We start from the raw sequence: 25,485 nt of genomic DNA, 5'->3' as shown, positions 1-25,485 counted from the left end.
ATGCCGATAAATGTATTATCTCTGTCCCTTCTATCTTTTTATTGAGTTTATTCGCTAAGTTCTGCGTTAAAAACGATATTTGAGCCACTTCGTCAAATAGAATATTCGTATCGAAAAAGTGTTGATTTGAGCCTACTTGAGATACGGCGGTTTTCAAAAGTACATTTGATCACGATTCTGTCGATTGAGAGTACAACATGGTAGTATCTACTTCTGTATCATTTACGAGATGAACGTTTATCGATGGCGGATTTGACGGATTGCTACTCTGGTTATCTTTCGCATGGGAGTTCGTATGCGCTGAGTTAATACCCCCGTTTCTATGGTTTACCTCATTCACTGGTTTATGTTGATTGTTGGACGTGAATAACACACGCTTGTATGGTTATTCTTATTACAATTTCTACATGTGTGTTTAGATTTCGTTCATTTATTCTGTGTTTACCAAGGCAGTTAAAGCATAACTTATCACTGTATGCTATTATCATACGGGATTATGTGTCGGTTATTTTACTGCACTGGGTAGGTGTGTGTATTTCATGACAAAACACACAAGGTCTTGTCTCAATATTCTTGAAAGATTTGGACTTTGCCGATTTCGCTACGGCAAAGAAAGACGATGTTGTGGGCAAATGTTTTGTCGACTCTAACTCTTGTCCTGCGTTCATTATATTTATCTCTTCTAAAATGCTTTTACGGAGGTCCCGTAATACACAAGTTTGTATTTTATGTTCTCGCGCGAGATGTTGTCTGACTTTCCCGGGTAATTTCTTCATAATAATTGGAACAAGTAGAGTGCCTTATGTTTCTTGTGTCTGATCTAATCCTCTGACGTAACTTTCCATTTTATCGTAAAAACTTCGTAAGCTTCTTACATGATTTCTGGGCGAAGGGATTTCTAATAATGCCTGCATGTATGCATTTATTGTTTTGTCTTGTTGACCGAACCTCTCTTTTAGCAAATTTACGGCTTCATCGTAGTTTACATTTGTAAGTGCGAACCCCGTTATAGAATATAGTGCTTCATGTTCTAGTTATGCTTTCAAGTAATTGAATTTTTGTTCATATGTAAGTGACAAGTAAATGTGTACGGCCGACTTATATGAGTTCCAGAAAGTTTGCCATTCTAAGATGTTGCCTGAGAATATTGGAAGCGAAAGTTTGGGTAGGCGGTGATTACTTTCTGATGAAAAAGTACTTTGCTGCGTGTTGAACGTGTGACTGGCTTGTACGGACGGGTTTCAAACGAATGTGCGATGTGTGGGTTGTCTATATTGTGCGATGGAACAAACGGTATAATTTCTGGATTAAATGTGTGGGTTGTTGTATATGAACCAATATGACTGGACTGTGGTGTTTTGACATTTTGTATGAACTTATGTATGTGGCGAATCTTTGTTTCCATATCCACTGAATATTCATCTGAATCTATTATCTCATTTTCCACACCTTCCCGTTCTGTTAACTTTAGAATTTGTCCGTGTAAGTCCTAAAACAATGTTTGTTTTTGCACTAGTTTTCCGAGTGTTGCAATAACTTCTTTGTCAAAGTTCGAATTCTCCTTTGCTTCATCTAATCTTCGGAATAATCTGGTAACATAGCTTCTGTTCCCCGATCGGACTGATTTCAATTTTAAGAGATTTATCGGTCAAGGAACCATAAATAAAGATAGCTCAGGCAACGGTATTACAACAACTGTTCAACCATTACATTTAATATACAAGTACGTTTTTCCGCCCAAGGCGACGTCACTGACAATACGACGTCGAAATCATGGCTAACCCTGTCAGATTCTGTATGTATGTGTCCTAAAAACATGCGTGCCAGGAGCTTGTAATTCAGTGGTTGATAATGTTTGCAATTGCTGTATTTCATACTATATATTTTTGTTAATGGTTTAGTAGCCTAGAACGTCGATTATTTTCGTATAATAAATAATCGTTGAGCATGTGTCATTTCTGAGGCTTTAATATATTATGTGCGCTATGAGTAATTATCATTGATAAAGGCCGTACGGTGTTACATAATTTTTACTCTCAACATTATTTGGTATCTTTTTGCAGATTTGTTTCTTTGATAATATTACAAGACCACATCTTATTTTGATTTTGTCTATCCTAGTCTTTTAAATAAAGTTTTAATGTTAACATTTAACATTGGCAAGTGTATGTGAATCAAATGCAAGTGGTATACGTTTTATTGCGCTGACAGTCGGTTACTGCTAAGAGACCGCTACTAATCCGCTATTGCTTGATCAATTACTAGGCAATATATATCTTATCAATGCTCTCTTCCTTATAGAAGCACATTTGTAACATGACGGATTCATAAAGATTGTTGTACCCTTCAGAATCACATGAGACCACCATAAGTTCATGATAGTATTCGTGTTGCTCGTTTAATAGTTTTCTCTGTGGTGTTTGAAATCTTGTTCGTCTATTCATCTAACTTTTGCACTGGTGTTGTTAAGAGGCCGTGCCAATAAGCATAGAGCTTCAGGTAAAAAGTGAAAAAAATAAAAAATCATCAAACCTTGCTTAAAATAAATATCTTAGTCTTAAAAGATCATGCGACAAACAATGACGATAATTTTTGAGAAAAAAAAACTTTTTCAGCAGTTAAATCATGGTAACCATAGAAACTAGTGAATCTAAGACACTATTTGAGGTAAAAAAACAGGATATTCCGACATGAATAATAGTATCACAATTAAGAATAGTGGTTATTGTTAGTAAATATTCTAATTATATAACCTTAAAACTAAAAGCTAAAAAAAAATCTTTTCTTAAAAAAATGTTTATTTATGGTTGCTATGGTAACAGGAAAATCAAAGGGTTCAAGTTTATAAATTTTACACAAAAATTAGCAATTTTTGGGTCAAAATTGTAAAAAAATCCAGATGTATATAAAATAAAAAATGGTACTGACTTAAATGAGTGACTATCATATAATTCAAAAAAAAAAAAAAAATGGGTAGACAATTGAGTTTTTATTGGTGGCAGCCACCCAACTTTATGATGTTTCGGAAGCATTTTTTTTTACAAAAACTACAAATTTGTTCACCTAATAGGCGTCACTATCATAAAAAAATACACATATGATTTAATTTGTACTGACAAAATAAGTGGCACATAAAAGTGTATTCCATTGAGTAGAAAAATATGCATACAATCTTCATGGCAACCATCTGTTTTGCATAGCAACCTACTGAGGCTGAAAATATACAATGTTGATTTTTAACAAAAATGCACAAAATAAGTCACTTTAAGCCTGCTGGCAATATAATAAAACACAATAACAGCCAAACTGTGCGTTAAGATATGAGAAACTCTCCTAAGCAACACTTACTCAAGACATAAATGCCTAGCAACTAACTGATACTTGAAAATACCCACGCTCAATTCATGGATAACAAGCACAATTTCAAAGTATAAATACCTGATTAAAACTAAACTAACATAAAAAGATCAATTATGCATCATGTGCATATTGATCTTTTGTTTAAAAATATCTGATGTAACACTACTTATTGCATATCAACCGGCACATGTGGTGCAAAGGAGGGACGAAAGATACCAGAGGGACATTCAAACTCATAATAAAAAATAAACTAACGATTCCATGGTTATAAAAGAAAATGACAAACACGCAATAGTTTACAAAACACAATACAGAAAACTAAAGATGAAGCAACCCCAACCCCACAAACCTTGGAGTGATGTCAGGTGCTCGAGCGGGGAATGCTGATCCTGCTCCACATGTGGCACCCGTAATTAAATTATATTTTTTCATGATAATTCAAAAAGAATCAACTTTGTTCGATGATTTAATGCATTCAATCTTTCTTTGAAACAGCAATACGCGAATAATTGCATAGGCTCTTTTGGGAAGTTGTGACTGGACCAAGGTTCAAGTTTAATGGCATACGATATACTTAGTTACAGGGGAGGTAACATTTTTTTACGCTTACTTACGCAAAATATTATTTTCGCGACGTCAAACTGGGACATATCGGGAAAAAATGTATAATTCGACTGATTTTTATCATTTAAACCGATTTAATTTGAAAACAAGTTCATGGACACATTTTATTTTAAATAATGTTTTGTATTTTTTTATGTTTGAAGATAATTTGTATCAAGTTTCAAGAAAGTGTCAATAATGCATTTTTTTTTTATTTTAATAAATAAACAGCAAAAAAAGCGTTATTCCACATTCATGAATATTTGATAAATATGAGTTATTTAAAAAAAAAATTGCTTGAATTTAAAGATTTTTTTTTAAAACAGAAATTACAGATAATTTCATGAAAAACAGCTTGTGTTTATCTTTTAAAATAAAAAAAGTTCTGTATTTCTTTGAATGGAAATAAAGTCCACAAATCCAAATTTTATGCAAATATCCGAAATTTCGACCTCATTTTACTCAAAAAGTAGCATATGAAGGTATATATTTTATTACATATTTGATTTAATCAGGACTGGTATAAATTTAATAGTACCTTATACATGTTATATGCAAATTTTCATCTTAATTTCAATATGGGATCAAAGCTGTATCGTATGCCCTAATAACACTATTATTTGATTTTTTAATACGAAAGGAGAGGATGTCCATAAATATGTTCGGCCCTCTGCATTTGAAAATAAAGTCATAATACAAGTAAGGTTTAACCAGATGCTCCGCAGGGCGCAGCTTTATACGACCGCAGAGGTTGAACCCTGAACGGTTGGGGCAAGTATGGACACAACATTCAAGCTGAATCCAGCTCTAAATTTGGATTGTGATTAAATAGCATAGGTTTCTGACACAGATTGAATGTGTTCTAATGCACTTATTTTTTTTATTTTCTCTTAGAGCAATTCACTATGCTGTTGAATATTAATTCCCTCAAAATGTTTGAAGAAATTTTCTTTTTTTTTATGAAATTTCAAATGAGAAAATTTGAACCCAATTTTTTTTCTTCACATCCCCCTTTCCCTTATTCCAAAACTGATCTCAATTAAAATTTCTAATGGAGTTTGCAACAATAACTACTCATTTTTAAATACATCATAAAATATTAAGATGTAGAAAAACTGCTTGTTATCACTGAATGGTAAAGATTGTTTTAATCTATCAGTTGGTAGTAAAAAGTGAATATACATTGTATATTGTATATAACCAAGATTTAAGTTGATTCCGGACAAAGAAAGATAACTCCAATTAAAACATTCCTTACTACCTAATATTGTGCAATTAGATATTTCTTGCTTACTATTCTGGACAAAGAAAGATAACTCTAATTAGAAAAAAATTGCTATTTCACAATGTTTTGCAATAAGATATTTCTTGCTATTGCGCAATACTGTGCAATTTAAAAGACTTGCTATTGCACAATACTGTGCAATTGAAGATTTCTTGGTATTGCGCAATACTGTGCAATGGAAAATTTCTTGCTATTGCACAATACTTGATATAATAATTTTAGATCATGATTTGGACCAACTTGAAAACTGGGCCCATAATAAAAAATCTAAGTACATGTTTGGATTCAGCATATCAAAGAACCCCAAGAATTTTATTTTTGTTCAAATCAAACTAAGTTTAATTTTGGACCCTTTGGACTTTAATGTAGACCAATTTGAAAACAGGACCAAAAATTAAGAATCTACATACACAGTTAGATTTGGCATATCAAAGAGCCCCATTTATTCAATTTTTGATGAAATCAAACAAAGTTTGATTTTGGACTACGATTTGGACCAACTTGAAAACTGGGCCAATAATAAAAAATCTAAGTACATTTTTAGATTCAGCATATCAAAGAACCCCAAGGATTCAATTTTTGTCAAAATCAAACTTAGTTCAATTTTGGACCCTTTGGACCTTAATGTAGACCAATTTGAAAATGGGTCCAAAAATTAAGAATCTACATACACAGTTAGATTTGGCATATCAAAGAACCCCAATTATTCAATTTTTGATGAAATCAAACAAAGTTAAATTTTGGACCCTTTGGGCCCCTTATTCATAAACTGTTAGAACCAAAACTTCCAAAAATCAATAGGGATCCGTAGGGGGTCAATAGTTAACCGTATAACGAATTTATCGGACGCTGGCCTTTTTCTACGGCGTTTTGTTGAAAAATAAACAATGGAACACAACAACATTAATAGATGACGTCGCCATTAACGCGTCATGAACCCCATATGAAACTTACTAACCCCATACGGTCTCATAGGGGGTCACCACGTGACGGCGTTTAACCAATCACGACGTGATAATTCATCTGTGGTCCGATAATTATCAATAGATTTATCAAACTTTTAACAGTCTTGAATAAATTTACTTTTTTTTGTTTTTCTGCAATTTCAGGGTCTAAATAATGGCTTGTGAATATTAAAGGTTTAATATTTTTATCTTTTTAAACTTTTGGGATTTAATCATTACAATCGTGTGCATGACTTTAAAAACTGGTGCACATGACTTTTTAAAGCATGTGCATGACTTCGAACATCATGCGAACACATTTAAGTTATGCGCATAAGTTTAAAAAAAAATGTGTGCATAACTTTCAAAAATAGTGCTACTTTGAGTAAGTCAACTTTGTTTGAAAGTCGTGGTCACTAGTTTTTAAACGACTGCAAACATTTCTTGGCGTCGTATATTTGTATGATGTCGTCTTAGTCGAAGTCAGGCTGCGATGGGCGAAGCTTTTTTGTTTAAAGTTGTACATCAGTATAAATTCGGCACGATTTTTCAAACTGGTCTGCATCACATTAAATCTCTGGATAAAGAAAATATCTATGTTATTTACATGACACTTAAGGGACTCCATAAATGTTTGACAATCTCTTCATATTTGTAATTAATTTGGTGATCAATCTCTGCATTACCTTGTCCCGCAAAATTAATCAATGTTTTTTCAAGTTGGCATTGATGAAAAGGGATCCAACTGCAATGAAAGTTTGTATTCTTAGCAAATATATTTTAATCAGAGTTTTTTAAGAGCTTATTCATCAGAAATTAGGGACATCACATATATAGAAAAGAATGTATGCTATTGGAATACATTTGACCTTAAAATACTGGTATTCAAAACGGTCCCTGGAGGGGGGAAAACCAAGGAGATAGGACCTTCAACTTTGGGTCTAGTTTGGGTTTGGGTGTGATTAAGCTCGGGATTGCGGGATTGACTCTTTCGAGATAAAGGAATCTTTTTTTTTCCAATTTCGCAATGTTGGGATTTAAATTTATTTAAAGTTGACCTGACAGGATTTCGAGTTTTTAAGCCAGGGATTTCGGGATGAGGACCCCTTCTTCCCTTCCCTCTTATACTAATACAATATATACAACATTGGTGCAGTTTAAGTTTTATGTATATTTCTTCCATGGATATATATCAGTTATAAAATGAGAGAAGATTCAGTAAAAGACAGATTTTGTGTGTGTATCAGATGAACTCAAATAAGGAGTATAATTGCCAATAAGACAAATCCACACAAAATACCAAAATTGATGTGTCTTCTATTGGTTATCTTACAACCTTCTACATTGTGCAAACCCAATACTCTATAGCAAGCTATAAACAATGAAAAAAACAGCAGCATGAACAAATATTTAAAGCAAATAATTAAAAAAAAACATGCATGATTGAGAATGAAAATGGGGTTAACGCCAAAGACACATTAACTCAACCAAATGACTACCACTGAATCATATGTAAGAGTTGGGACAGGCACTTACATTGTGTGTGAGGTGAGGAGGTAGTTTGTTTACAAGCCTAACCCTACTAGTCTTGAACAATAGTGTAAAATTTCGATACAAATTGGTTCAGAATCTTCCAGCAAATACCATGTAAATTGACTGATTTTAAAAATCAACAGGTTTTGAATTAAAGATGCTTGACCATTGTTGAAGTAAAACAAATAATTAACGTTTAGGTTATTTAAATAGGATGTTGTGGGTGCTTTACTTAGAAAAGGAAGTTAGATCAATAATTATAGTGAACTCTAATCAGACCAACTCTGTAAAGTTATCAACTGTTGAACATGTAAAAAATATCATTTGTGTAATTGGAAAAGTTGGAATGAATGAACTTAATATTAATCATTTATGAAATTCAGGACTTCGTATTACATTATAGGGGCATAACCAGCCCAGGGTTGGTGAAATAAAAAAGGGTTGAAATTGTGAATTCTAAATGCCCATTATCATGATTATCATAAATATTTTAGACATTTTAAACCAATTTCAAAAAAAATAATAGCACCTCCCCCCCTTTTTTTTCAAACCCTGAATCCACCTTAATTAGTCATAGGTGCTTGATAATTGGCATTTTCCATCTATAAACATTTATATAATGAAACTAAATAGTGTAATACTATTAAAAGGTTAGCAGTAGGATGACAACACGTCATCTCAGGGTACACCCCTTATCTGGCTCGCTTCAGATAAACTTAGAAAAATGGGGAAAAAGGCATTTTTGAAACCGTCAGCAAAAAAATTCTCTTAAGAGTCTACCCAATTTTATTTTTTTAATTACCAGTATAGATATTCAATATTAGGATTACATAATACATCATATCACTGTTAGCCTAGATTTTTGTATTTATATGATACAAATAGGGTCAAATTCCTTGATATTTCCACTATAAATTCCTTTGCATTTTCCCGTTGCCATAGCAACGTATAACAAAAACATCATCACTAATAAAAATGTTTTATATGATTTGCAGTGGTAACCTTACTTTGTACTTGTAACAATAACCACTCTCTTAGTCACACTTTTGCTCTAGGTAGCCTGCAAATGTGTTGATTTTTGTCTAATTTTAGTACTTTCTTTGGACTCGTAACTAAGGAAACATTTTTCCTTAGATACAAGATGTAATGATGTGATCGAAAATTTTTTTTTGTCTCTAACATGTTTTTTATGGTATAACAAATCAATTAAGAGCACTTTAAACTCAATCTAAATTTTTGCACATTCCATGTTTGTACAGTATGAAGCTCTATCTTTATTGGCACGGCCTCTTAATGTCTAAGATAACATGTTTTGGGGTTTCAGTCGTTAATTGCTTATTAATCAGCTTATGTTTTATCTAAATAAAGAGATGTAACAACTATCCGTCAGAATTGAATAATTAATATACATGTATCAACAATATAAGGTCACGATATGACCTGCAACAATGGGAAAATCCATACTGATTACCCAGCTATAGAATGCCCGACATGAAAAATCAGAAACGTTTTTAAAGCTCTTAATCATGGTATTTGTTGAGACGCCCGACGCTCGAAGATTGCTGATAAGTTGTGGAAGATATGTAATTTAAAATGTGTTTCTCATTGATTCTGGTACAATGATAACGGCTGCAGACAAATTCAATGTACACGTAGATGTAAAATGAGGAGTTAAAAGTTTTACAGGTGTCTTTTTTATTCTCTAGAGCAGGTGGATGGGTTAATAGAAACAAATTATTGAAGATTGTATTTGTTTAGGAAAGAACATTATCAATGTACTTGTATGTAAAGTAAAATGATCAAGTTTATCTGATCGTCTTGTTTTAACAAGTGACTGACAAAACTTTCATAGGAAAATATTAAAAAGTTAACTATAGAAGGCAATTATCTTGAGCCAGAGGAATGCCGTCAATCTGCTGAAAATCCTATCCGAACATTCAATAAATATGTTGACAATGCAAAAATTGAGCATAGTGACCACTTGCTATTCTGTGTAGTATGTTTTATCCTCTGGTTTATTCAAAATATGCCTGAATGTATTTAAAACAATAAACTGTATTGTCACTGGGGTAAAGCTGATGACCGTAACTGCATTCACGGTCATCCCAAGATGTCGGACGAAAAAATCGGTCAGTTTCTGTATTGTCTGTTTAAGTGTTTCTATATCATTTTCTTTACAAATCATACATTGAAACGATATAAATTTATAAAAGAATCACTCGGAAATCACTGATTACTTCTGAGAAATGTGCATGAAACGGGAAATTCGATTTGAAAAAATCGCTCAGATGACCGTAAATCACAATCGATATGACCGTAACAGAATCAGCGATTCATAACAAGGATGACCGTAATTGCTCTTAAGATGACCGTAATTTGTAAATGATGACCGTAACTTTTAAAGGATGACCCTCAATTCTAAGAAATATTCGTATTTATATAACTACCTTTTTGTATCAAATGATTAATCGTGTTGGTATAAACATATTAACTTACTTTAAATAAAGCTAATACTAACAATGACCACTGCCCTTTCCTCGATCTTGATATCTATATCACTAACGGAAAGCTGAATACTAAAATTTATGATGAAAGGGATGATTTTTCATTTCCTATTGTTAATTATCCGTTTTTAGATGGTGACGTTCCCTTGTCACCATCTTACGGTGTTTATATATCTCAACTTGTACGATTCGGTCGTGTATGTAACAATGTTTTAGATTTTAACGAGAGAGATTTATGTATTACTGATAAATTATTACACCAGGGTTTTCGATATCACAAACTAGTCAAAACATTTACTAAATTTTATCATCGGTATAAAGACATCTTTCGTAAATATAGCTCAACATGCAGACCTCTTATACGTTCAGGTATTTCACATCCAATTTTTTATGGAAATATTCTGTATAAAGCACAAAGGTGTCAGTATTCACCTCAGAAACTTACAAAACCTTTGAATAGACTTATTAAGAAGGGATATAATTACGATACTGTTGTCAAGTCATTAAAGATTGCATATTTTGGCGTTAATATTGAGTCACTGATAAGGTCTTTGCGTCGGAATTGAACACATTTATTCTAAAAACAGTTGTTGGCATGACACGGGTTATGTTCTTCTCATATATGTTATGATGGTATGATACTAAACCCCTAACGGGAAGGATTGTGCCTGATGTTCATATGATGAAATCACAATCTTTCAGTCAGTTTAATTGAAGTCTGGTGCTGGCATGTCAGTTAACTGTTAGTAGTCTGTTGTTATTTATGTTTTATTGTCATTTTGTTTATTTTCTTTGGTTACATCTTCTGACATCAGACTCGGACTTCTCTTGAACTGAATTTTAATGTGCGTATTTTTATGCGTTTACTTTTCTACATTGGTTAGAGGTAAAGGGGGAGTGTTGAGATCTCACAAACATGTTTAACCCCGCCGCATATTTGCGCCTGTCCAAGGTCAGGAGCCTCTGGCCTTTGTTAGTCTTGTATTATTTTAATTTTAGTGTCTTGTGTACAATTTGGAAATTAGTATGGCGTTCATTATCACTGAACTAGTATATATTTGTTTAGGGGCCAGCTGAAGGACGCCTCCGGGTGCGGGAATTTCTCGCTACATTGAAGACTTGTTGGTGACCTTCTGCTGTTGTTTTTTATTTGGTCGGGTTGTTGTCTCTTTGACACATTCCCCATTTCCATTCTCAATTTTATATTAATATGAGAGTATTATCCTATAGGTAGAAGAAAATAAGTCGTGCTTCAAATGCAAAGATTGCCATAAAATATGTATCTTTTTTACAGTAGAGGATTTAATGTTTAAAATGACTTTGCAAAATGACATGCTACAAAAGCGCGATAAAATGACAAGTATAATAAAAAAAAAAATGCGGTGCACAGGCCCAACTGCTCGACAAAAGATTTTTTTTTATCTCTAGGATTCCTTTTAATGACATATAATAAATACACGTTTTTAAAAATTTCAATGCATGTAAACCCATTGATATTATATCGTCTTCCATTTTGTCGTGCAAATAAAATATCAGAAATATTTTGAAAATATTATACGACTAAACTAGTGAAGGTGAGCTCCCGCAAAGTAGATCGTTAAAATAGTCTTGTACGAATAGCGTATCACAAGGCGGAACGTTGTCAATTTGTATCTATACAGAAATGTTATTCATACAGTCAGGATTCTACTTCTTCAAAATTGTCTCCCCATTACGCCAGTTCATGCTCACAATCGTAGAAATGGAAGCCATTGTAGGGATGACTCTCTGCCAATTTTGCTCTTGAAAACTGATAAATTTATCCACATAGTACCATTACGATCGATCGTTATATTTCAGTTATATCTTAAAAGACAAATGTATCTACTAGCTAATGAGCATCAGTTAATGATCTCGTCTGCATTGATTAAACTTAAAAATATTGGCTGTTCGGATGTCAGGTGGAATTTTGGAAAATTCTTAAGCATTTAAAAACATTGTAATTGAATATTTCGTGCCGTAGAAGGGCCGACTAAACATTTTCAGTGGATGAAGATTATAAACCCTAGTTATCACACACAAGAAAGTCATATTTTTTTCCGAAGATATCCATTTTCATCATCCAAATTAAAAGACTGACGTCAAGTACTTTAAGAAAAAAATAGCTATTCGAACACACCTACTCTGTTTTTGTGATTCATTAGATAGGTATTTCATTTGACCCGTATATTTCATCTTTTAGTACTGTGATTTTTTGACGTTATGAAATCAACCTGCAGCTTTGATATATAAAAATGATAGAATCTGAAGTGAGATTCTATATCAAATACGTAAGACAAAATCTAATACAACAAACATGCCCTGACATAAAAAAGGTGCACTTGACTTTCTCTTTCCGATACAATCGTTACCTATTTTGGGGATTTTTTTTCATGGTTCACATAATGGAAGGGCAGACACGAAATTGTTGAACTAAAATATTGATATGTTCTCCGTCCGTGGTAAAAAATTAAAAAAACAGATTATGCATTTTCTACATCCAATTTATAGATACCCATGTCGTCGACTTGATATCTTATTGTTTTGCATTACTATGTAATAGATACATTGAAAACTTATGCAAATGGTGTTTTTAAAATAAAACACTTCGTAATTGAGAATTGTCTTTTTATTTGTTTCTATAAACTTTTTAAAATGTTGTTACTATATCAAACATTACAGTAAACATTTATCGCTTTCTCGATAAACAAAGAGCTTCGATTCTTTTGTTCTATTTCAAAAGAGTCTCCGCCTGCATATATCAAGACACATTAAGATGTTAATCTGCTTCCTCTGAAACAATACACATGGGCTCGATTACCAAATATTCGTATGTATTATTAATGTTTTTAATGCTCCATTTATTGACATTAAGTTTTTCTGGTCTGTGCGTACGTTCGTCCGCTTAGAGGTAAATAAAATTGAAACACAGTTTACCTATGGTATGATCTTTTTAATTCTAATGCCAAATTACAGTTTTATCCCATTTTCACAGTCCACTAAACATAGAAAATGATAGTGTAGATGAGGCCTCCGTGTACTAGGGACAAATTCATATTTCTTCGAATTTTCGTCGTATCGCTGTCAATTTGTGTAAAAATTTTAACGTCGTTTTCAATAAATATTTCATTGTTTTCGAGAAATATGCAAGTTTACTATCATTATCATAAATCCAAAATACAGCCAATCATATTATAGTTTAAAAAATAGAAATTTATGAAACATATTTATATCCGCTAACCGAGCCCCAATTGAGATCGACAAACTCAACAAAAAAGCTTTGAAGACAATACGGATATTTCTTAAAATTGATGGTCATCCTATAAAAGTTACGGTCGTCCTACATAAATTATAGTCAGTCTTTAGTTACAAATTACGGTCATCCTTTACAAGTTACGGTCATATTTTTACCAATCACGGTCATCCTTGTTTTATGTTACGGTCACCATGAAAATATTTTGATTATGATTTACGGTCATCTTAATGATTTTTTCAAATCGAATTTCCCGTTTCATGCACATTTCTTGGAAGTAATAAGTGATTTCCGAGTGATTCTTTTATAAATTTACATCGTTTCAATGTATGATTTGTAAAGAAAATGATATAGAAACAATTTAACAGACAATACAGAAACTGACCTAATATTACGTCCGACATCTTGGGATGACCGTGAATGCAGTTTACGGTCATCAGCTTTACCCCAATGATTGTGTAAAGGGTAGAAATGATATGGATTTTAATAGCCTTTTTCAGAGAATTATTTATATTATGACAAAAGCCGATGGGACATGTTTTGACAGTACTTATGTTGTTAATACTCTTTAAGCATGCATCAATATTGTAATAATACACAGATGTTTTTTCATATAATATACCATAACTTTTTAAAATTTTAACATTATGGTCTCTTGTGTTCAAAACCGTTTTTCCTAAAATGTAAACTTTTTTCTGTTATGGGCAATTTACTAATATCAGTTTATTTTCTTTTATGCTAGCTTACTTGACCAACAACTTGGTTTGTTTTTGTAAAAAAAAAAATGATTCTGTAATTCAAATTTTTAATTACGATATAATAAAAAGTGTAAATTATTATTCACGAAACACAATTTTTATATCATATTATGGGTTCTAAATAGTCATCTTTATCGAAATGTTCTTTGTATGGATTTCTTTCTTCTACATTTGCTGCTGCGTAATGTACTTCCACATCCGGAATAGTGTGGTAGTGCTGTTCCGGTACCAAATAACCTTGGTAATCCAACGTGTCTTCTGATGTATTTATCATCTCTTCATGACTGTTTGCTGAAGGTTGTAAAACGTTTTCAGACAATTCTTTATATCCAGAATCATTTATCTCTTCGTTAGTATCTTCTATTCCGGTATAATTTGAAAATTCGGTACCTGGTAACCTTTCATTAACACTCTTTAAAATTTCTTGATAGATTCGTATTCTGCAAAAGTATGTTTGTAGTAAGTCATTGGTACCTTATTTATGTTAATTTCCTTAAATAACAACGTGAATGAAGTTAAAAAAATACAATTTTCATTTTGATAAACATTGGAAAAGTTGAAATAAAAAAGAAAATTTAACTACACGAATTATAAGGTAGTGATTACTAAACATCAGGAAAATATCGTTAAAGTGACACACAACACTGTATACTGGACTATATATAATATTGTTAAGAAAATAATACAAATGTTAACGTTATGTTTCCCGTATTTACGTCTTATGTTTATGACGTTTCTTTATATGGGCGACTTCGATATAAATTTTGAGCATAAAAGCAACACAACACAAAGTATCGAGTTTTATTCGTTTATTACAATACAAATATAGGGCAAAGATGTAATATGTAATCCCAGATGAACAAGTGAAACTGCGAGCTACTGCTCACTGATGATACCCCCGCCGCAAGTGGATAATATTAATAGTGTAAAAATATGCAAGTGTTCGGTAAACAGGAAGTTGTCGAGTGATGAATCTTAACACGCATCACACGGTATAGCTGACTTATAAAAATCCTGAAACCAAATTTCAGAAATCCTTGTATTGTAGTTCCTGAGAAAAATGTGACGAAAATTTTCAACTTAGCTATCATGTGTAAAATCATACAAGTGTTCAGTAAACAGGAAGTTGTCGAGTGATGAATCTGAAAACGCATCACACGCGTACGGTATAGCTGACTTATATAAATCCTGAAACCAAATTTCAGAAATCCTTGTATTGTAGTTCCTGAGAAAAATGTGACGAAAATTTTCAACTTGGCTATCATGTGTAAAATCATACAAGTGTTCGGTAAACAGGAAGTAGTCAAGTGATGAATCTGAAAACGCATCACACGGTATAGCTGACTTATATAAATCCTGAAACCAAATTTCAGAAATCCTTGTATTGTAGTTCCTGAGACAAATGTGACGAAAATTTTCAACCTGGCTATCATGTGTAAAATCATACAAGTGTTCGGGAAACAGGAAGTTGTCAAGTGATGAATCTGAAAACGCATCACACGGTATGGCTGACATATATAAATGTTGATACAGAAAGGGTGGATGTGTAGTTCCTGAGAAAAATCTGACAAAAGTTTAATGGGACGGACTGACGGACTGACGGACTGACGGACTGACAGACAGAGGTAAAACAGTATACCCCCTTTTTTTAAAGCGGGGGTATAATTATTGTTCGTTTATTAACTTGACATACTTACTTTCGAAATGCTTTGATACTGATTATAATCATTACAAATATCAGGACAAAAACAAGCAAACTGACTGCTACTATAACTAAAATAAAATAGACATTTTACTTCATAACAGCAATACATGATTTTTTTTTAAATGTAAACACTAAGTGTCACTTTAAGGATTTTTTTTTAGTTGTAATGACTAAAGACTGATTATTAAAGGATTTAGCACTACAGTGGGTTTTCTAATTTCTGCCAAAAGTACAATTTTCAAACAAAATGCTCTGAACCTATATGGTTAAAAAGTAAAATCACAAAAATACAGTTATCTGAGAAGACGTAAAGTATCAAATGGACAAATCAAAAGCTCGAACACATAAAACAGATGGTTAACAACTCACATTCATGACTTGGTACAGATATTTTCTCAGATAAACACTTAAATTTTAATAGTCAATATAGGATGAACGGATCATATAAACCGGAAGGAAAATATGATACAAGCCCAAACGAAAAAATATAAACAAGTCTAAATTGAAAAATACGTTCAAACTTATATATCTATATTGAAGGCTGCTACACTTATCTTCGAAAGGCTGTTACAATTGAATTATAAAAACAACAGTGGTATACCGCAGCTCAACGTTCGTGAAGATTTGTCTCATTAGCAATAATACCATATCTTTTCTTTTTATATATTCATAGACACTAGATGTCTTATCGATTTGCAGAAATCTCCAAAACAATATTGTCGGCGTGTTATAAAAAATAAATTATAATGCAGTTGCTATTTGAACGGTTTGTATTTTATAATACGTTAACAATATTGTTTTCAATATTTCTGCGAATTGATAAGACAAGATAAAGATAAATCTACTCAGGTTTGTGACGTCTGATTGGTTACACAGACAGAGATACAATGGCTAGAAGAATGGAGCTTTGAAGCCTCTTGGAGCCATTCCTTCCCGAAACAACAATAAGAACAAGTGTCTTCTTATGTATTAGCTATTAATATACCACTGGATTCAATAAATGGTTTATATAGTTGTTAATTGAATTGTGCCGCTAACGTGTTTAAACAAAATCAAGTTTATTTATTTCATTTCACTAACAAGACTTCGTTCTATTTTTTTATTTTAAATATGACACTAAAACCCAACCAAATAGTTGTTTTCATTGTTTTCGATTATCATTCTATAACCCCCTTTGCCATTTTGTATACGTCTGCATAACAACTTACCAGCTAAAGGAAGAGTTACGAAGCGTGGACTTTTATTGGGTGTACTGTTATCGAATGCGTTTCTTTTAACTAAAAACATAAGAAACACTTTAAAAACACTTAATCTACATTTTTCATGGATATAATATATGAAGAATGTTTATTTCATCATTTCTCTATATTTTCTGTTCCTTACACTAACATCTGTTCCCCAACAAATTAGTTTAAATCTTGTTTTGAACCAATTTCTAATCATATTTCGTGCATATAATGTTCAAAGAAATGTATATGTATATAAAAAAAATGCTCCGTGATGAATTGAAGGTCTTTCAACATTATATTTGTAGATAGTTAATGAGAACCTATTTGTGGTTTTTTCAAAGCTTCTATTGTTGTACAGTCATATGTTTCTTTTTATCGATTCTGAAAATATATGGTTGTATATATATTTGTACTCAACATTGGAGGCATATATTATTTCAAGACTTATATGATAACTTTCTTTGCATCGATTTTTAAAATATATGCTTTATATACCTTTCCTTGTGTGTATGGGAGATAATTTCCTACTGTTAATTAACAAAATGTCATTTACGCTATAGATAGCTTTATTCCCACTGATTCGAAAATATATGGTTTATAGAAATTTTTTCTTTAAAAAAGGGAGATGAAATCCGACTTCCGATATAAAGAAGACGACATCTGGTGTTAAGGTTATTGTATGCTGATTCGAAATGTATATAGTGTATGAGTATTGGTTCGTTGAATAAATGCTCTGCCGGTTTAAAATCAAAAACCGAGGAAAACACATCAAATATAAAGAGCCCTCGCGACAAAGTAAAGCTGCAATAATTTTTACGGGAATACATAGACATATAACAAGATGTAGTATGACAAACCAATGAGACTAATTTCTACAAGAGAACAAATGACACATGTATTAAAACTAAAGTTCGACGTACGGCCTTCCAAAACACCCGATATGACAAAATGTCACTACTTTACGTACAGAATAATGAACAAAAAACAAATATGATATAACGAAACAAACCACAACCACTGACCAATGTTCCCGACTTGGGAAAAGCACTTACAGAATGTTGCGCGTAGTTTAACTATTTTGAAGGCGCCAGCTCTTCCCTAACATTGGATAGTGGTGTAACAGTACAACAGAAGTACAAACTATATATAAAAATCAGATGAAAATACTTTCAAGAAAAAAATACTTCTAAGAAAAGAAACACAGAGAGGCAGTAGCAAGGTACTAATACATCCCAGTCACAAAAATACACAGAGAATACTCTCAGTTAAGTTTGAAGCCAATTACAACTAAGAAATTAAAATTAAACATCTCAGACTCAAATATTGATCAGTACACCTACACCATCTTAATGAATTAGTGCAAAAGACGGACCATGAATGTGTATGTGTATGGTAATATACTGTAAACCAACTTATTTTCGCGAGCGATTAATTTTCGCGACTTTCGCGAGTAGAAAAAATAACGCGAAAATAAACCGTCGCGAATATATAAATCTTGCATCTATCCTTACCAAACTACATCAAGTCAATTAGAAAATCGTGAAGTCGACAAGAAAGAGGAAAACGCGAAATAAAGTATCCGCGAAAATCAGTTGGTTTACGGTAATAGATTTTATGAATTTGATCTACTGATTACAAAACCATAGTAATAGCACGTTTGTTATTGCTTAAATTTCCCTGATACTTCTTCGTAATAACTCTGACATAAAACGGCACGACATAATGAACGAAAAAACGTAATGTTTCAATTTGAGGAAATACTTCTAAGTTATTTTAAATAACTTTTTGTCTACATTATCTCAAATGGATTTCAGTTTCATAAAAAAAACATCATTTCTATAATACAAATACGTTGACACTACTAAATAGTCATGATTTACAATTGATATATTTAATTAAATATCATAAGTATACATAATTGTAAACTTTCTTCTTTATTTATTTTTTTTAGTCATAGAAAATTTATTAAGGGGAATATAAAAGTCATGATCCGTACATTATCTGCATATCAATTACTGGTTTGAATCATTATATCAAGATAAAACGCAAGTTTATTTCAATTTCGAAATAGTCACTGCTAGCTTAACGCAGCGTTTTAATTGTAAATTGATGATTAACAAAACAAATAATTAAATAAATTGAATTAGCAGTGCCTATAAATGGATTATATAAGACTAACAGTAATAACACTTTACATACAAAAGTTGGGCTAACAATTTCGAAACATGGTAGGAAATTCAAAAAGCACTTACCTTTTTCTGAACATATGAATGGCAACCTAGTAGTACAATTTTCCACAGTTAAATAATTGTTCGTTTCCACTGTCGACACTGCAAGACACGATTCTCCATCTTCTTTGGTAAGTTTACCTGCACATTTGAAAATATTATTATCATCGCATTTTTATATGCCATGAGCCACACGACAGATGAGCAGAATCTTGTTTCCTTCACTGAAAATCGTGATTTTTTTAAGCTATGAAAAAACTGATAATAATCATGATTCGTGTTTTATACTTAACAATCTATTTATGTTATATTACTTCATATTCATCAAAAAAAATATTATCGGTCTAAGAGACGACATCGAAAGTTTAATGTAGGATAAAAAAAAATGGATTCACATAGTTTATTCACTGCTCCCCACCCTCATAACGTAATTTGACAAAAATTTATGACCAATAGGGATATATGTAAAAATCGATTTTAGATATACAAAACTTGCAGAAGTTTCACCCCCCCCCCCCCCCCCCCCCTTCCAAAAAAAACCCTATTTGATTTAAGTTTTTTTTTCTCCTACATCGATTGGTGTCGTCCTTAACAGAATGGTGCATAAAATTTGCATCACAACAACTGTAATCACCACTAAAAAAATCAAAAGATTAATCCAAAAAAATATTTTTATTTATGATAATTACATGTTAATGGCAGCACTGACAACCATTGCATTATGATTGACAGAAAAATATCGGAGTTTGATTTGAATATTTTATTCACAATAGATTGAGAGAAAAAAATATATCTAAGAATGGTTTGGCATATTTATCCACAGTAGATTTAGAAATAAAAATAAAAAAAAAGAATGATAGGCATTGTTTATTCACAGAAGATTGAGAAAGAAAAATATAGAAGAATAATTTGAGTACTCTATTCCCATCGTTTGTTTCAATTTTTGAATTCAGTTATGTTTGTATTTATGTGTATATGCTTAAACAGATTTTGACTGATTGTCCCCTGTCTTTGTCACGTTACCAAAATACGTTCAATTTATTTGCCCTCTCAAATATGTGTTTATAAATAAACCATACACAACTGTCATGGAAGGTTCAGCTAGCTGAATTATGATATATATCAAACAGATCAGGTCAGAAATAAGCAACTGCCTTAGTAACATATTAGACAATAGTATGCAAAACTATACAACAAATATATTTCAAAATTACCAGTAACAACTGTATGTGTTCTAAAAATCGGAGTCCAATAATATTTTTCTGCAGGAGCCTTTTTTGGTATTGTATCTTTTTGGTACAGTATGAAACTTTTGTCTTCCAAGCATTTTTCTTGATATGCATACCAAGATAGTTTTATTGTAACAACTACAATAAGCATTAAAGAATCAAATGTATATACAATGTATCAAACTATCAAACAAATTTTAAATTCAATCATATTCATTCATTTATTATCAACTCCATACAATCGTTGATACGATGATGGGTTTTACAAACAGAAGTATGTAACACAGAAAATGAACATGAGTGCCATTTCTTTAAAAACCTCAAACTGACTCACTAACAATATGTAATACTTTTCAATTGAAGACGCGTGACGCGTTACTTTTCTAATGATATTATCTTGGTATTTTCCACAAATGAAAATTCGTCCATACCATCTCATCGCGTTAAAAATTCTTTTCAGGGGCGATCAGAACACAATATTTGATGTCAAAAGACGTACAAAGACATGGATTATCCAACAAATGACTATTAAAAGTATTACTAAATTCATCGTAGATCAACCTTGAGTAATGGAGTTGGACCTAAGTTTAAAAATAGTTTCTCAATTTATCGACATATTAATTAGGAATATAAGTCATGAATTATGTAAGTACTAAAGCAATGACGACTGATCTGATGATGTAATCGGTGACTTATAGTCCACAAATACTAGAGGAGACTGGCATTTCTCATTTAAAGGAAAGTTTATTAATATGGTGCGTCCAATTTGGATTAACCTGTCCCAATAACAATCACAAAAATGTGAAAACCAAGAATGTTCAAGATTGTTGAATACGCAAGGTTATATTACTATTACGATAAATAATAATAATACATAGACCTCACATGAATTATTGTTACATCCATATAAATTGTCTTCATTGCAGTCACTGACAACAAACTTGCTTTTGTCTTTGGTTGTTGTAAGACACTCGTTTTCTATGTACTTTTTTGTTGGGTTCGTGCTTAAATCTGCAAATAAAATAAAAAGTATACATGTAACTATTGAAGAACAACATTAAATTAATTTCAACGGTGTTGAAGATGTTGAGTATCGAGTTAAATTGATAAAAATCAAAAGAGTAAAATTAAATAAAAAATGAGTGACTGAAATGCAACTTCAATCATATTGATGTTAACCTTCAACAAATGTAAACACCAGGGCTGACCGACCGGAGCTACAAGGAGTGTAGCTGGCGTTGGTACATTGCATCCTGCAGTCATTTATATCACCATTGATTTTAGGTTGATGAGGATGAGAAAGGCAATAGCAGCTAGAGTCCTGAAAAAAACAGACTCATACCTACATATTATATTGAATGGAGAGGCAAACATTTTTCCAATGTTTAAATTTACAAACTCAAATGCAACACAATCGTTTGTGAAAGAAAGATAATAATGACTTTGGAGAGTCATAGAAAATGTATAAACGTTACTTATCTTAAAAAGTAAACATTAACTAGTTATTCACAAAAAAACAACAAATTACGTTTAGCCTACAGATAAGGCAGTGTATTCAAAATTAATCTGCAATATATGTGGTATATGTTAAACAGTGACAATGTTTTATTTTAAATGTTGATCTTCGAGCATCACTGATGGGTCTTTTGTGGTAGAAACGCGCGTCTGGCGTATACCAAATTTAGTCCTGGTATCTATGAAAGGTTTATATTCAATAGCAATTCATACTTTTAGAATTTATACTTTTTTAAATCTAAACATTGAAACGGCACATAACATGCAGTTGATTACATGTATTTATAATAAAATCACTAGACATAGCTAGAAAAAAAAATTGAATTTAGATATGGTCACTTATTATTACAGATGGGTTTTTAAACATACTATAATATTCAATTAAAGATACAAAGTACTGAGTAGCACCAAACAAACCCACACTATGTGCACATTCCTATCAATGTTCTTTACCTTTTTTGCATTTACTGATAACAAACCTTAATGACAAAGTGTGTAGCAGTTACATGTTCGGAACAATGTCGTAAGCAGTCTTCAGCTGTTTTTACACTTATCCCCGAATTCAAATGGGAAAGACTTCTGCCACATCCTATCAATTAAAGAATTAAAGTAGTTCCTCGAGTGACTAACTATGTTTTTTTTCTCTAATTAGCAATGTAAACCAATATACAGTGCAACCTGCCTTATCCTACACCCTTCTTAATTCGACACTTTTTTTTTGTCTCTAAGTGCGTCGGATAATACCGGTTTCTCTGTACTCGAAAGGGAACAATAAAATCAGTTAAAAGTTATAGAGTGCTGATTTTTTTTATCCGGGGAAGCTACTGAACCGAAGGTTCTTGAAGTTGAACTAGATAATAATTTGAATATTTTATGGACAAACAGACAAACAATAGCACACACGACTCAACATAGAAAACTAAATAAGCGTCAATTAGTTACTGCAGTATACTGAACAATTACTCCTCTGTGTAGCATGTTTTACGTTTGTGTTCCCTATTATAAATATTATGTATGGTATGCTAAAGTAATAAATTTATGTATGGTATGCTAAAGTAATAAATTTATGTATGGTTTGCCAAAGTATGGTATGCCAAAGTAATAAATTTATATTAATGGACAGTTCCTAAGTTAAACACGAAGATAAGCCGACAACGTACCTTTGTTTGTACATACTTTTGTGAGGTATATAATTCTCAAATATCAGATACTAACAAAACAGTAAACCCTCCAAATATTCATTTTTGTCAAAAGATATGTTTCGTATATGGATTACCTGAGTGCTCATTTATTCTAATTATTTTACAAGATACATGTAGTAGAGTAGAACGATTTACATATACAGACAATATTATCAAAAATTTGTTTGTGTTAAATCAATTAATTTATGTTTTCAAAATAATCATTCTGAAATTGTATTAATGGTAGATTTACAACACAATGTATTTGTAAAATATAAGTCACAAGTCTTATAAAATAAATAAAAAGGGGAGAAATATTTTTCGGAAGCTATCTTCTATTTGCATTACGGGACGCTCTTAATGGTTATTGTACTGTTAAAGATTGGAAACACTGATTTTCCCGGAATATAAACTTATTTGGACCGATGTGTACTACTGAATTAATAAAAAGTGTCATTTATATGAATCGGGTGTTTTAAATCTAAAATGTTCTCCATTCCCGGTTCAACATATGTATGTTAGGTCCACTACTTCTACAATTTGGACACGTGACGTACCTATAAACGCAGCCCATCTTGTGTGTTTAACCACTGTTCCTGTCCAAGCCTTTTCTACTCCCTTATACACCACATAGTCTGATGATCTATTAAATACGTCATCGGTGTTTATCATTTCTATCCCTGGAAGTGTGCACACCTGGGAACTTGTTGTCCAGCTGCTTTCTGGGAGTCCGATGAAGAATGAACATCCTGCCAATGAACAAGATGATCAAGTCTACATCAATTTGCATTGACATTAAAAGTAATAAATACCATACATTGATAAAAATTCATTTAAATAATCAAAAGTAACTGATTAAATAGTTTGTTTAGATTACATAGGATAACATTTTTATTTCAAAATAAATGAGAAACCTTTACTAGTTTGATCACCTTTGTTGTGCAGAATTTGAGCAGAATTTGAGCAGAATTTGAGCAGCATCTATATTTTGGTGACTAACAACAATTCTACTTTTGTCCTTGTTAAAATTCGAAGGGTTCACTGGTAAATTAGAGCTGGAACTGTTACTCTTTTGGAGCAACAAGCTGCTTGGTGAGATTCCTGATGTTTTATAATTTATATACTATTTTGTGTTATGTGGACATTTCTTATTTGTATTTTGGTCACTCTGTGCTCTGTTGTAGGTGTTTTTATCGGCATTAAAAAACCCACTGCCACTAACAGCAAGATTATCAAAAACATTTGGTAAATGTCAATCATATTGGATCTTTGTACATAAAAAGTAATTTAATAAATAACTTACCAGAAAATGAGATTAAAATGAACAAAATAAACACCTGCATAATATTATTCATTTCTATTTCATAAATATCTATATTATGATTAAATATATTTTAATTATGTCCTTATATGACTTCATATATGACCTCATTGTGCCGGAAAAAAGCAATTTCGACTAAATTTGGGCATGCTAGTATTCACGACCCTAATGTTGAGTGACAAAGAAGGGGGTTTGATTTTATTCATTATTTTTGTACAATCCGTAATGTTTATGGTTTCTTCTAGTCATTAAATTCTCAATTAGTCCTTTGTGGTACATATATTTTATCATTTATATATTGTTACAAACATAGCAAACTACTTGTTGATTGGTGTTATCTGTGATGGACTGTTATCAACATTGAATAGTTTTCAAGTACTTACATGATTCAAGTAATAAATTGCAATCGTTTAAACTTCAGTTTCTTACTTATATAGATTAAGTGAGACGAGTCTCTGAAGGATAATTTAATCGAAAGATTCAAACGGTGTTAGGATCCCTCCACAAGGACAGTTACTTCGTAGTAATAATGTCACTAGATAACCCTAAGTTTAGTAACGGCTTTTATCACAATTATTCGTGAGAACCTGAAAACCCTGACACTTCTCAAACTAGTGAATTGTCTTCAATTCTTGATCCATTCCTCTAGATGGTAACTTTTTAATAACTTCAATCTTAAACCTTTGAGAAATGTTGAGAAGTTAAATTCAGTTAACTCAACATTTCTTAACAGTAACAGTCTCCTTCCTAATCATAAAGGGTTTTAATATTTTAAACAAAACATAAACTTTGAATTTTTTGAAATACTAAGGATTTTCT

At 31.9% G+C, this 25,485-nt stretch overlaps 1 protein-coding gene across 1 annotated transcript; it reads right to left on the bottom strand.

The window, feature by feature from the left end:
• Positions 1-14,361: 14,361 nt before the first annotated feature.
• On the bottom strand, positions 14,362-24,722 carry LOC134726563 (uncharacterized). The gene is made up of 10 exons (XM_063590969.1): positions 24,649-24,722; positions 23,903-24,094; positions 22,644-22,753; positions 21,829-21,970; positions 21,535-21,660; positions 20,635-20,787; positions 19,445-19,561; positions 17,172-17,240; positions 15,956-16,031; positions 14,362-14,698 (listed from the first exon to the last, which is right to left on the bottom strand). The coding sequence occupies exons 1-10, from the start codon at positions 24,698-24,700 to the stop codon at positions 14,362-14,364; spliced, it is 1,374 nt and encodes a 457-aa protein (XP_063447039.1). The 5' UTR covers positions 24,701-24,722.
• Between the last annotated feature and the right edge of the window lie 763 nt (positions 24,723-25,485).

This window comes from Mytilus trossulus, chromosome 7 (genome assembly GCF_036588685.1).
Source record: "Mytilus trossulus isolate FHL-02 chromosome 7, PNRI_Mtr1.1.1.hap1, whole genome shotgun sequence".
Taxonomy (NCBI): Eukaryota; Metazoa; Mollusca; class Bivalvia; order Mytilida; family Mytilidae; genus Mytilus; species Mytilus trossulus.
Note: the sequence above shows the minus strand (reverse complement) of the source record. Positions and strands in the feature narration are given on the sequence as shown.

What these genes read in the sequence shown, in the direction of transcription:
- LOC134726563 (XM_063590969.1), bottom strand. Translation starts at nt 24,700, where the DNA reads ATGAATAATATTATGCAGGTGTTTATTTTGTTCATTTTAATCTCATTT. An exon ending in ATTCATATGTTCAGAAAAAG is followed by an intron (nt 17,241 to 19,444) that starts GTAAGTGCTTTT and finishes TTATGTTTTTAG; the next exon opens with TTAAAAGAAACGCATTCGAT. An exon ending in AGTATCAAAGCATTTCGAAA is followed by an intron (nt 14,699 to 15,955) that starts GTAAGTATGTCA and finishes ATACTTTTGCAG; the next exon opens with AATACGAATCTATCAAGAAA.